The sequence below is a fragment of the Emydura macquarii genome, unplaced genomic scaffold (genome assembly GCF_026122565.2).
Source record: "Emydura macquarii macquarii isolate MOO-44397 ecotype Brisbane River unplaced genomic scaffold, CSIRO-AGI_Emac_v2 contig_295, whole genome shotgun sequence".
Classification (NCBI taxonomy): domain Eukaryota; kingdom Metazoa; phylum Chordata; order Testudines; family Chelidae; genus Emydura; species Emydura macquarii.
In genome coordinates this window covers 14,525,501-14,537,759 of record NW_027130432.1, presented here as the reverse complement: position 1 = coordinate 14,537,759, position 12,259 = coordinate 14,525,501, and the positions used below count along the sequence as shown (strand labels likewise).

General features: G+C 49.9%; 1 protein-coding gene across 4 annotated transcripts in view; it reads right to left on the bottom strand.

The window, feature by feature from the left end:
• Positions 1-1,342: 1,342 nt before the first annotated feature.
• The window catches only part of RANBP10 (RAN binding protein 10), a 155,049-nt gene continuing 144,132 nt past the window's right edge, over positions 1,343-12,259 (bottom strand). For all 4 annotated transcript variants that reach the window (XM_067553055.1, XM_067553063.1, XM_067553071.1 and 1 more), the window contains one exon: positions 1,343-12,075. In XM_067553055.1, the coding sequence (XP_067409156.1) occupies positions 11,945-12,075 (131 nt within the window). In that variant the 3' untranslated portion in view covers positions 1,343-11,944. The remainder of the gene's footprint in view (positions 12,076-12,259) is intronic.

The following is a 12,259-nucleotide window of genomic DNA, read 5'->3' as shown; positions in this document are numbered from 1 at the left end:
TGAGGATACAAGGTGTGGGTCTTTGGGGAAGAGAACACCCATCTTCCTCCCCAGAGCAACAAACCCACCCCAGGGCTCATAGGCTGAGCTGGAAAGAGCAGTTTTGCCACAGCTCAGGCGGAGGTGTGCAGCTATTGTTGGAGTCTGTGTTTAAAATACTTGGTTTATTAGAGATGCCTATGGGACAGCTGTTGCAACCCCAGGCAATAGCTTTGGGAATGAAATCTAGGATTGTGGGAGGGTAAGGACAACTCTGCCAGGAGGACAGGAGACTGGGTGCTGCTGGACTGGACCTCAAGGTGGTGATGTAGGTGCAGCTATCCTGCAACTGTGAACTAGACTTCTGGGGACAAGCCTCAAGTCAAGGGAGAACTAGAAGAAAGAGAAGGCATGTATGGAAGGGTGAGGGAGCTGCTGGGCCCCATGCCACTGGGAGGGGCTACCTGACTGGTGTTTGTATAACAGAGAATAAGAGCACGAGGCTAAAACCAGCCCACAAAGTAAACAATAGGAGAAGCTACATGACAAACCCTTGGAACGCAGCTGAGACCAATGGTGGACACAGCTGGTTCTGCCTGGGAGGGTTGCAGGACTGGCTCCTATAGGCCCATAGGAAGGTGATTGGAAAGTCCATCTTAGTTTCAGGGTTGGTCCACACATCCCAAGTGCCGTTCATGTTGAGCTTTTGGTAGCAGTATGACTCATGCATTCAAAAGTCATAGGGCAGACACCCTCCCTCCCACCCCCAGAGTATCAGGAAATTTAAAAAAAATACACTTTAGGTTTTGTTTTTCTGCCTTCTGGTTGTTGTCACACTCAGGTCACGATGTCAGGCTTTTCTATGCAACCATGAGCTAAAATCTCAGTTACCAACAAGGGGGTTTTAGAGAAAAACACCAAATATCACAAGAATGGGCAATGCTTATTCTCGAGTGAGGCTGTGCGAGGACACTTCTCGGAGATTAAGAGCATCCTAATGAATTTAAACTAAATCAAAACAGGACTGAAATCACACAAGCTGGCAAAGTAACCAAAGTGTGAATTGAAACCAATTTAAGGCATTTTGGTGCCACCATCTGTAGATCAGCCCCCAGATACACAGGAGGATTGGGAGAACATGCTGTAAAGTCCAGTATTGTATCACCCCCCACCCCCAGCCACTTACAATGTTGATCATTTGACAAACTCAGTTATGTGAGCATCCCACACATGGCAGTGAGGTAGCAGAAGGGCAGTGTGTGTGTGTGTGCGCGGAGCGGTTAATTTGGGGAGACAACAGACAACCCTGATTGCATAAATAAAGCGGACTCACAAAGCACACATTTTCACACCAGCTCTTGCACATGGATGTGTATTTTAATAAAAATAATTCTGTCAAAATACAACAGAATGTGGGTTTTCTTTACCATATTTCCAGTACAGTTTTAAATGGTTTTTTTTTTTTCAGTTAAAATTCCCCCCCCTTCAGGGGTTTCATGCGAGCATTGGGTAACTTAATTCACAAGTACTAAGCTTAGACTGAACCAATGTGCACAACTTGTAGAATGTCCATTTAGCCTATGTTATTAACAAAGAGAATAAACCCTTGAATGATGCTGAAAAGTCTGGAAGAGCAGAGATTCTAATCAGTCACTCTGTGTTGTAGATTTTTTTTTTTTTTTTTAAATAGCCGCAAGGCTGGTAAAAAGGAAACAAAACCAAAGTGTCCTCAGATTCCATGCCAGAGCTGACCTTTTCATACCTGAGTTTTGAGCAGTCAGAAGAAGAAAATTAAATTACCATGTATACTTCATTGGATTTTTTTTTTCCTTTTTAATATACTGTAATACAGACGTTTAAGATGTCATCAAAACCCTCCTACTGGCAGCCATTCCACACGATGCTGTCTACAGCATCAAGAGGAGCACAGGTACACATGTGACAAATAAAAACCCAACTCAAATTACTAAAGAGGATATTAACCTTAAATAGTGTCACACCCATTTTGTATTTAGTTTTAAAATTTTCTGTAAAAAACCAAGCCCTCAGAGCCATTCGTTTGTTTCCATTTCACACTTCAAAGCAACGAGAGCGCACTGTGCAAAACCCAACTGCACACTTCCTACTAATTTGGGATAAAGCCCTCCTGGGTCACGGAATTGGTCTTTCAAAGGCTGGTCTACACGAGCACGTATGCCAACAAAACCTTTGTCACTCAGTGGTGTGAAAAAACCACCCTCCTGAGCAACACAAGTTTTGCCACCATAAGCAATTGTGTGGATAGAACTTTGTCGGCAGGAGACGCACTTCCGCTGACAGCTACTGCCACTCGTTTAGGTGGGAGAGCTTTCTCCTGTCGACATAACACAGCTACACAAGTGCTTTTACAATGGCACAGCTGTTCTGATACAGCTGTGCCACCATAAGTCTTAAGAGTAGATTAGCCCAAAGTGTGTGGGGAAAAGAAGAAAAATGAAGTGGTTGAGGACAGTTCGAAGAAGAATGGGGTGTTGTGTGGACATTTGGAATAGTTCTGTATTGTGATTTAAAGTGCACACAATAATCTGGTTGCTGTGAAAGGAGGTTAAAAGAACTGCCCATAACGTTTATTTTCATTTTAGATGCTCTTCTTATGTGAGTTGTTTTCCAGGCACACCCCCAGAACCAGAACCCGAACCCAGCCACAGCACTATCCCCCGACTGGAGCTCTGAACTATGCTTCCAGGACATGTTGAGGGTGTCCTCTGGCTAAGATGACTCTTTCCATCTCATGCGACTAGCCGGGATGCACAGAGCTGGCAACAGCTGCAGACTAAGAAGACCACTGCCTTGTCAGAGAGAAAGGCCACTGGGCGTTTATTCACCTTCTTCTGCTGCTGACAGATATCTCTTTTCAGTGAAATACTTTATGGGATAAATGTGATCCCTTACCAAAGTGACCCAGTGCTCCCTCTTTAGGCAGCTGCTGGTTCCCATCCCTCTGGAGGCCCATTCTAAAAACACCTCCCAAACCCGGCTCTTAGAGGCCAGTGGGCCCCATCTCCCTACCTAGGCGAAGGGATACTGCTCCAACCCACCGCCTGGCTCAGCAATAAGAGCCGACTGCCAGGAATTTCCCTCTGACACGGACGCTCTTGAAGGCGTGGCAAGGTGCTGGGCAGCAGCAGAATTGCAGTCATCCAGGCGGGACTGGGCACGAATCACAACAGGAGAGACAAGTCACAACAGCACAACCTCGCCTCGTTGGCCCAATGGCAGCACCAGTCTGAGGTCTGGTTCAGTCAATCTGCCACGTGGTCTGGGGGCTCAGGGCTAGTTTAAAGAAGAAATCCCAACAGGCCTCATTAACTAGGAGGGAGATTCAGCGGTAATTTAGGGGCAGTTTTTGACAAATGTACACTGCCCGAAAGAGCATGCACAGCAGCTAGGGGTGTGCACGAACAGCCAGCTGGAGGCTACTGCTAACAGCAGCACGTGTGGTTTTCCATCCATGGGTAAAGCACTTCAAGAAGTGCTCACCTCTGTTTTACAACTGGGGAAACTGAGGCCCAGAGAGGCAAGGTGATTTGCCCCAGGTCACAGGAGGCCAGTGGCAAAGATGCAGAATAGAGCCCAGAGCTCCTGGGTTGCAGTCAAATGCCCTGCCCATGGCCTAGGCTGCCTCCTGTAAGAGGAGCATGCTCAGCTATCTGATTTGCGCATTGTCTGGCATAGTGGCCTTCCCTCCAGGCCAGGCTGACAAACCCAAGCTCCACCAGTTGAACTCAGGCTGGGAGGTGGCACCGGGTTGGCGCAGCTCTGTGTGGACGTTCTCCCTTCGGTTTAAGCCTGACTGCCAGCAGTTTAGCTAATCCCGTTTAACATCACACCTTAGTTTTACCAGAGCAGCTCTGGGCCTAGACCAAGCACAGGTCTCCCTCTGACAGAGCAGCAGCTAACACCCAGCACACCAGCAGCTGCACAGAACATAGGGAGCATCCAGCAGTTGGGGACAGAAGCTACCTCTGGAGAGGCCCATTCTCCTCCGTGTGACGTGTGCACAGCTGGAGTCCCCAGGCAATGCCCTGCATCTGAACAAGGCCTGCACACACTGAGCACTGCCTCGCGCTCAGGGGGCAGGAAATGGGAATGGAAGGTTCTGGAAAGAGCGAGATAAGGCACCAAGTAACTAGACATCCTCCCCTAGCAGCCAGTGAGGGGAACGTGCACAAGCAAATGCTTACGGAGAGACAACCTCCTTGCTGCGCTGGTGCGCCTCCCTGGCAGGCTAGGGTAGGGAAGTGCAGCTAAGGGGATTGTCTCCTACCCTGTCCATTTTCCACTTCTGCCCAGCCTCAGGGAATGACTGGAGAGACCAGTGCTCCCTTCACCATCAGGGATGCAATGGCCAGCCAAGCCCTTACCCACGCATAAGCAGCTGGCAGTGTTGTTTGATTCCAAAGTGAATGACAATGGCACAGATCCAGCCAGCCCATTTCCAGGGTGGCTGGTCCCATCATTGCCAGGCTGCTGGTATCTGGTATCGCGCCCCTTAAGAGATGCACAGTACACCTGGCCCTGGGAGATGGACTGGCTGCTCCAATGGGTCTTTTCCATCTCTAGACTCTGCGGTAAATACCCTGCCTGATCTACAGGGAGGATTCTGATCTCAGATGGACACTGGTGTAAAACATTTGATTCAGTGGAGTTAACCCACATTTACACTAGGGAGAACCAGGTCAGGCCTATGGAGTCTGCAAGCGTATGGAGGTAGAAGGGCAGGGGATTCAGGAAGTAGTTGTGATGCCTCCTGATGCATCAACTCCCTGACCACAGCTATGGACGTGCAAGGACTAGCCTGGCCACCCGTCAAGCCAGCAGGGTCCAAACTTGGGTAACACGACAGAGCATCTACTCCAGGCACAGGCATCAGGGCAACGGCCACCCTAGGGCATGGCTGGCAGCAGAAAACACTGCCCCTCACTCAGGAACCTGCTCTACATGCCAGGTACACACCACCACTGCAATCAGGAACAGGGACCACAGTGCAGGAGGGCTTGGGTCCCTAAAGAGGTGGAGCTGGCTGCAACTCCTCACAGCTGGATCCACACAGATGCTTTACAGCAACACCATGGGAGGAAATCACCCACCAGGCCAAGTGCCTAAATAGCAACTGCAGCTGTGCCGCCAGGGGAATAAAGAGTCACTGTAGGGCAGGCCTTCAAGCGGCACCAAGCAAAGCATGGTGCATCCACACATCCCATGGGGAACCATGGCTCCTACAGGAAGGTCAGAATTTGCCCCAGATGATCCCTTCAAACCCTCCTTCCCCCCACAGACCATTACAGCCTCCCAGAGCCAGAGCCACAGGGTACAGAGTTGGTACCAACTGGCCCCTGCTTCTGCCCTTCCCTGTAGCCCTGATCAGATGCTACAGAGAGCCAATGGTGCTGATGTTTCTGACCCTCACAACAGTGTCCTGTGTCATCCTCGGGACTTACTATGCACTGGACTGAGACCAGGGCATCCGCATCCCTGAAGCATATTCAACATTACGGACGCAAAAATAACACAGAGCTTGAGTCCCATAGAAGAGTGAGTATCAGATCAGCTTAGGAGAACTCCTGCGTGTTATTCCGTGTTACCAGCCTAGTGAGACTGTCCTGTGGCATGTCAGTCATCTGCTGGTGATATCCCCTGACAAACACCGCAACACTGTGCGCAGAAACTCAGCTCTTCTTAGGGAAGCAGGTTTTAGGAGTTATCTGTGCCACAGAGACATTTGGGATTTTAGTCACTCAGACGCAGCAGTAGGCAGGACCCCTCTGTAGCTCCCTGCATACTGCTCGGCTCAGAGCCCACATCAGAGACCCTGACCCCACTGGGTTACTCCTTACACACCAACAAGACGACAACGGGGAAGAGGCACATTTCTGGCTGCCGTGTAGGTGCCAGTGCTCAGCCGACTGAGATGTAGCTAGGAACTGGGACAGCGCTCTGGGATTACAGTGTGAATTCTGACTGGTTCCCAAGCCTTCTTCTCCCAGCTCCGACTGACCTTTTTCCTGATGCCCTGGTGCCTACTGGCCAAACAACATAGATGGGGAAGCGGGCGCACCACCTGTGCCACTTTGCTGATGCCCCTCAATCCTAGCCTGCAGCTTCAGGGCTATTCCTGTTCAGCTCCTCACCCTGCCCCAAGTTTTGGCAGCACCCCACAGCTCCCCTGCTAGCCCTTGCCCCACTACTGCCAATGATCTTTAATTCTGACCTGCAGCCCCCCGGCTAGTCCAGCCTGGGGCTCTCCTCCCAGGTCTGAAGACAGCCCCTTGGAGGAAGCTGCCCCACCCCACGTACTACCTCCCCCGCAGCAAACACTCATTGTCAGGCCCAGGCTGTGCGCAATAGTCCCTTTACTCGGGAGCGTGAAGCCAGCGAGCTGTGCACTTCAGCTGCATCCTCCCAGCTCACCCCCGGGGGCCAGAAGCAAGAATCATTCCAGCAGGCTTGCTCCAGGGACAAACACTCCTTGTCTGGGCTGCCACCTGGGCCAGTGTGTGCAGAGCTACAACCCTGTGGTGCTGCTACTGAGCAATGCAAGGGGCTCTGACACAGCCGGCGGCAGCCCAGTGGCAAAGGGGCTACTGTGAGCATGTATCGTGGTGTGGCCTGGCTGCACCGCTGTAGCAAAAGGGTGGAAGACACAGCATGGCCTGTTATTCAAGAATTTACAAGCTTTCTCTGAGTCTGAACATGGCAGACTGTCAGTCATTCCTGAGTGTGCTCAGGGATCAGACTGCACACCCCAAGGTCTCCTTCCTGGCTCTCCACACCAGCCTCGTGTTGTTCTCTGCACAGAGTGACATTTTTTATTCTTTTTTTTGGTCGGGAAAAAGAGGCTGGTTTGAGTCATTTTCCATCCGTTTACAAGGAAACGTCACACCTCGTTTGCCCGTGATGAGGACGGTGCGATTTTGGCCATTTCAAACACAATATACTACACATAGATGCAGTAGCAGGGTCAAATCAGCTGTGAATTTTTTCAGACACACTAAAGGAACAGCTCCGGAGTGCCTGCAGTTACCCAAGACACATTTTAAAAGTGCTCTATATGGTGACAAACATCTAGGAGGTAAGTGACCGGAGGAGGAGGTGGGGAAATTCTGTTGCTTAGACTACAGACCCCTAAGAGAATGAAGAGCACCCGTGTTTTTAAAATTCAGAGTGTTTACGATTCATACTGTGTCAGCCACAGGATCTGTTCAGATCCCTAGAATGTATCACAAAAGCTCAGTGAAATGTAATTAAGTAACAGACAAGTCTATGGCACTGGCATTCAGCCAGAAGCACCAATTAGCACCATGACAGAGGAGGATATGGAACCACAACATGTTATGGGAATCATCCGAGGTGGCCTTAAAGCAAGAGTAACCCCGGAGTTCCCAGGTGTCATAGTGGAATCCTAATGGCAGCTGATGTTACACACCATACAGGGTAAAAGTGAAACTGCTACCACCATCTCTTGGGGAAATTGGAAAACAGAGCAGCTTTCCTGCTAGTTTGGATGAAGACCAACTAGAGATAAAACTGAGAATGGTTCTTAACTATTATTGCTGGACCATGTTTGTAAACACGGGATTTTAGGCTTGTACGTTCTACTTACCTTATATTTGGAATAACTTTGTTAACTTTACAGTAAGTCACTGGAGAAAACCAGAAGCTCGTATAAGCCCCAGAGAAAGAGTGTTGGCAAAAAGCGTAATGTGCTGTTGAGGAGCAGCCAGTAGTAAAGTGGGACCCAGGGAGTTAGGAAAAAGGGAATGTCAGCTGTAGTTCAGTCTCTATTTTCTCCAGCATCTTTAGACACGCATCTCACCATTCGATTGTACAGTGTAACTGCACCTCCATATGCCAACAGGGAATGGGTCTCACACAGTGCAACACACTGAGTGTAACAGTTTGTGCAGGAGTCAGGGAGGAAATTCACAACCAAACAGTTGCATTATAGAGGGTTTCTTTTGCCTCTCTGAAATGTCCGCTGTTGGCCACTACCAGAGGCAGGGTCCTGAACTGATATGGAGTGGCAAATCCTAACTTCTTATAGCGTAACCTGTAGTTTTTGTCAAGTTAAAAGTCATGGAGATCGAAGACAGCTCCTGAAGAGCATTCAACCATTTTCCTAACACCTGGTGCTAGTAAGTGAGAGGTCACAGGAGCAGCCCCACAACCTGACAGTGAGGGTCTCCAGCGTTTTGTAAAGGCTAATGGAAAGGAAGGCAAGTAAGGGGCAAGTGAAAGACCTCGCCAGGAATAAATGCCAAACACAAACACTGCAAATAATACAACCTGACTCAGTGAGTCAAGAAATGAAAAGACTGCTACCAAGTGGGTACAAATATTCATCAAGAATTCACCATAAACTGGAGAAAGAGCTAGAAAATGTGCAGAAGCAACTGGAGATTGAATCACAACCTAGCGTCTCTCAATGATCTGCCTTACTATGCCATACACATTGTCAGAATGATAGGAAGAATGGTTGAGTATTCACAATTGCATTAACTAGTCATAGTACAGTTGGACACCAAACGCAACTGACCAGAATGCAATACAAGGATGACTTATCCAACATGAATAAATTTGATGAGAATCAGCTGAAGACATGGAGAGGCCAATCCAATACATATCTTCAGATGCCCCAGAGGAGCTACCAGAACTCTTAGCCCAAAAACATTTCCAAGATGCTTTACCTGTAAGGAAGGAGAAACTGAAGATAAAACAACGCTCCAGAAGAGTAAATGCAACTTTGGGGTAAGCTGCTTCCTAACAATTCTGCCAAGGAAGCGATCCATGGTTCAAGGCCAAGGGGCCAGCTGCACAGTGTATGACAAAGAAAAGGCACTGCTTAAAAGAAGTGAGAACGATGACAGTATAGCAAAAAGCACACCCTGGAGGGAATCTTTGAAAAGGAAATGGTGATTTTGTTACAAAGGTGGGAAGAAAGGCCTGACCCAAGCCAGGACAGAAAGTCAAAGCTGACCAGCTGCTGGGGAGGTATCCATCCTTGAGGGATATGATTAGGTAAGTGAGCATAGACCCAGCCTAACCCAAACTGGCAAAGCCCAGTCCAAGAGAGGACGTTAGACTGGGGGCTGAAAAGCACAAGGTTGGCGATAAGAGATACTGTGGATACAAGTTCTAACACCAGGCTGGCTTTAGCAGATGCTAATGCAGCAAGTCCTGGGGGTTGTTTATACTGGACTGTGCAAGCCAGGCTCAGCGATTGGTGATGAGGCTGCAGGAAGAGGGAAGATTCCTCACTAAGGCTATGTCTACACTGCCGCCTATGTCGGCAAAGCTTATGTCGCGCAAGAGTGTGAATATTCCACCCTCCTGAGCAACATCAATTACAAGGACATAGGCGTTCGTGTGCACAGCGCTATGTCAGCGGGAGAGCTTTTTCTACTGAGATAGCTTATGCTGCTCATCAGCACAGAGCATCTTCACCAGACAAGCTGCAGTGGCATCGGTACAGTTGCACCGCTGCAGCACTGTACATATAGACATGACCTAAGGCTATGTCTACGCTGACGGCAGCAAAGTCGCCGCCGTCAGATCGACTTATCTGGATCGACTGAGTGGTCAGTGAAGATCCCCTCAGTCGATCTAGAAGTCGACGCTATTAATCCACCCCCGCAAGTGGCATAGCGCTGCGTCGACAGGAACGCGGTTCCAGTTGGTGCAGTGCAGTGAAGACGGTGCACAGAAGAGAAGCAGAGCAGTCGACGGGAGTTACGCAAGTTTTCTGCGTAGTTTGTGTAACTGCCGTTGACTGCCGCCGAATCTCCGGGGTAAGCGTAGACCAAGCCCAAGTCAGTGCATTGACGCAAGAAGTGTTTTCATTTCTACTTTTTCACCAAAAGGTGGTGCTAGCCATTTACACATTGGCTATGAGTTCACATTGGCTATGACTTCATACCCTTGCCTTCCACCCCACCAATTCTGTCTGCAAAGGGTTTGCCTTTTAGGTTCCCTGCCCACCACCACAGGCTGCCACCCAGCTCTCCTCCACTGGGGACCTCTAGCATTCGTTAGTGACTCGGGGGCTGGGCTTCAGCAGAGAGGTATCCTGGGGTCTCCTGCTCCAGATGCAGCCTTCACTCATGGTGCAGAAGATGCTTCCTCCAAACCAATGTAACTGGGAGCCAGGAGCTAAACGCCACAATCCATTCCTTCCCTCGCATGGAGCATAAACTGACTCACAGGCTGGAGCCTGCAGGAGAGGCTGGCAAGGGTTCTAAGCCTGAATACCTTGGTTAGTGAATCTGAACAAATTTTGTCATTTTCTCTTGTGAAAACATTAGTTCAAAAGAAACACAGAAAAAGCAGCAGATGGGCTACAAATCCCCACCCCCAACATCTCTGGGGATTCAGTAAGATTAAGCATACTGCTCCCTGCATGCGGTCTTACTGTACCCCACTATCTATCAGCAATGGCACCTAGCCATAAACACACCATGTGTAAAGGCGCTGGGTAGCATTTGTCTGTTCCACTCACTCTCTCTCGCGCACACATGGCATGTGCTCTTGATCCGAAATGTCTAGCAGCACTTGTAAGTCCACAGGATTGATGCCTATCCCAGCACTGATGGACTAGTTCGTCCTAATTTGGTATTAAGCCATCATAGCTACTCGCTGGGGTCGCTGTAAAATTTACTTTCCAATCCTTCTAAAAATGGAGCTGCTGCCTTTAAACGTAATGGCCTGGCTGTAAGATATTTAAAATCCTGCCTTCTATAAGGCTGTTGTCCACAGACTCAGCCTGTAAAAACCAGACATGTGCAAGCTTCGGGGGTGAAAAAAGCACACTTCACATTTCCAGGTCAGTTTTCCTAACAGGCCCCTGGCATAGCCAATTGGCCATCTGGACGTCTATGAGCTGGGTGGCCAGTACAGATTCCTGACAGAGTTCTAGCTGGGGGATGCAGGCAGCCCAGAGCCCAGCTCCACCAACGTGGCCTAACTTACAGAGACTGGGGGTTTGTAACGCAACACGCAGCCAAACCCTTCGCACAGGCAGCATTAGCAGATGCTCCTTGAAGGTTAGCTCCACCGGCTGATCCAAACGTGGTTATTTCCAACTCCCTCAGCCTTCCCAGTCTCTAACGGAAACCTGCTTTCCAGGACCAAAGGCTGGCTGCTCCTAGCGCTGCAGGCGCATTCACAGCCCAACCCACTGCCAAGAGGAACAAGGCACAGAGTCCCAGTGCGCTAGCCTGGCCCCTCACAGGGCCAAGGGAGTCAGAGTAAAGGATCAGCCATGGGCTCTGAAAGGGGAAGATCGGTGAAGCACAGAGCTTCTTCAATTCCCAGGATAAAGCCTAAAAGTGACTGCGGGGGGGCTAATGGACCTTGGGCTAGGGGAATAAATACATGAACGCCTTGGCTGAGGTGCAAGAGACCTTTTAATGAATGGGATCCAAATAAACACCTTGCGCTGCCCTGGGGGAAGAGCCCAGGTCACTAGCACGGAAGATAAATACTGGATGTTCGTGTATGGGGGTGGGTATATATATTTTTGTACTTAAGAAAATAATAAGCTGTCACCAACTTGGATGAGCTTTATCACTAAATTAGCAGAAACCAGCTCAGCACAAACTCTCCAGATATAAATACTGGTGGCTCAGTCAGAAAAAAATAAAGAGAAAAACCTAAATCGGGAGGTACTACATAGGATTAACCAGCGAAATACTGAGAACTGCTGCAGCCGCAGTGATGTGGGGAGACGGGAGAGGCCTGCCAGCCGCTGCCCGGCCCCGCAAGCAGCGCGTGACGGGGACCACTGGCGATGAGGGACTGACTCATTCAGCACTTTGTCTCTTCCCAGGGCAGTGTGGGGGACCGGGCAGCGGGGAGCTCAGAGGAGGCGGTGGCAGCAATGGAGGATGACGGGCAGCACTGGGGGACGTCACGCTGTCTCCTCTGGTGGCTAGTGCAAACAGTCGTCAACTCTGGCAAAGGAGCAGGAACCCAAGCCCACGCGAGCCATGAGCCGCAAACACTCGGAGGCCTGGCCCAGGGCGAGCATCAGCGGGGGCTGCTTTGGCAGGTTCTGAGATTCTGTGGGGGAGAGAGAAGAAAGCATCTCAGAATGATCGTGTGGGAGGGCTGAGTGCCATGCTGCGCCAGAGGGGCTCACCCAAGGACTCCCTCGACTCCCAAACTAGACAGTGAGCGGAGTGCGGGATGGGCAGTCGCTACAAAGAACTGTGGAGCTGGTCACACTGGGCCTGCCAGGGTGTTG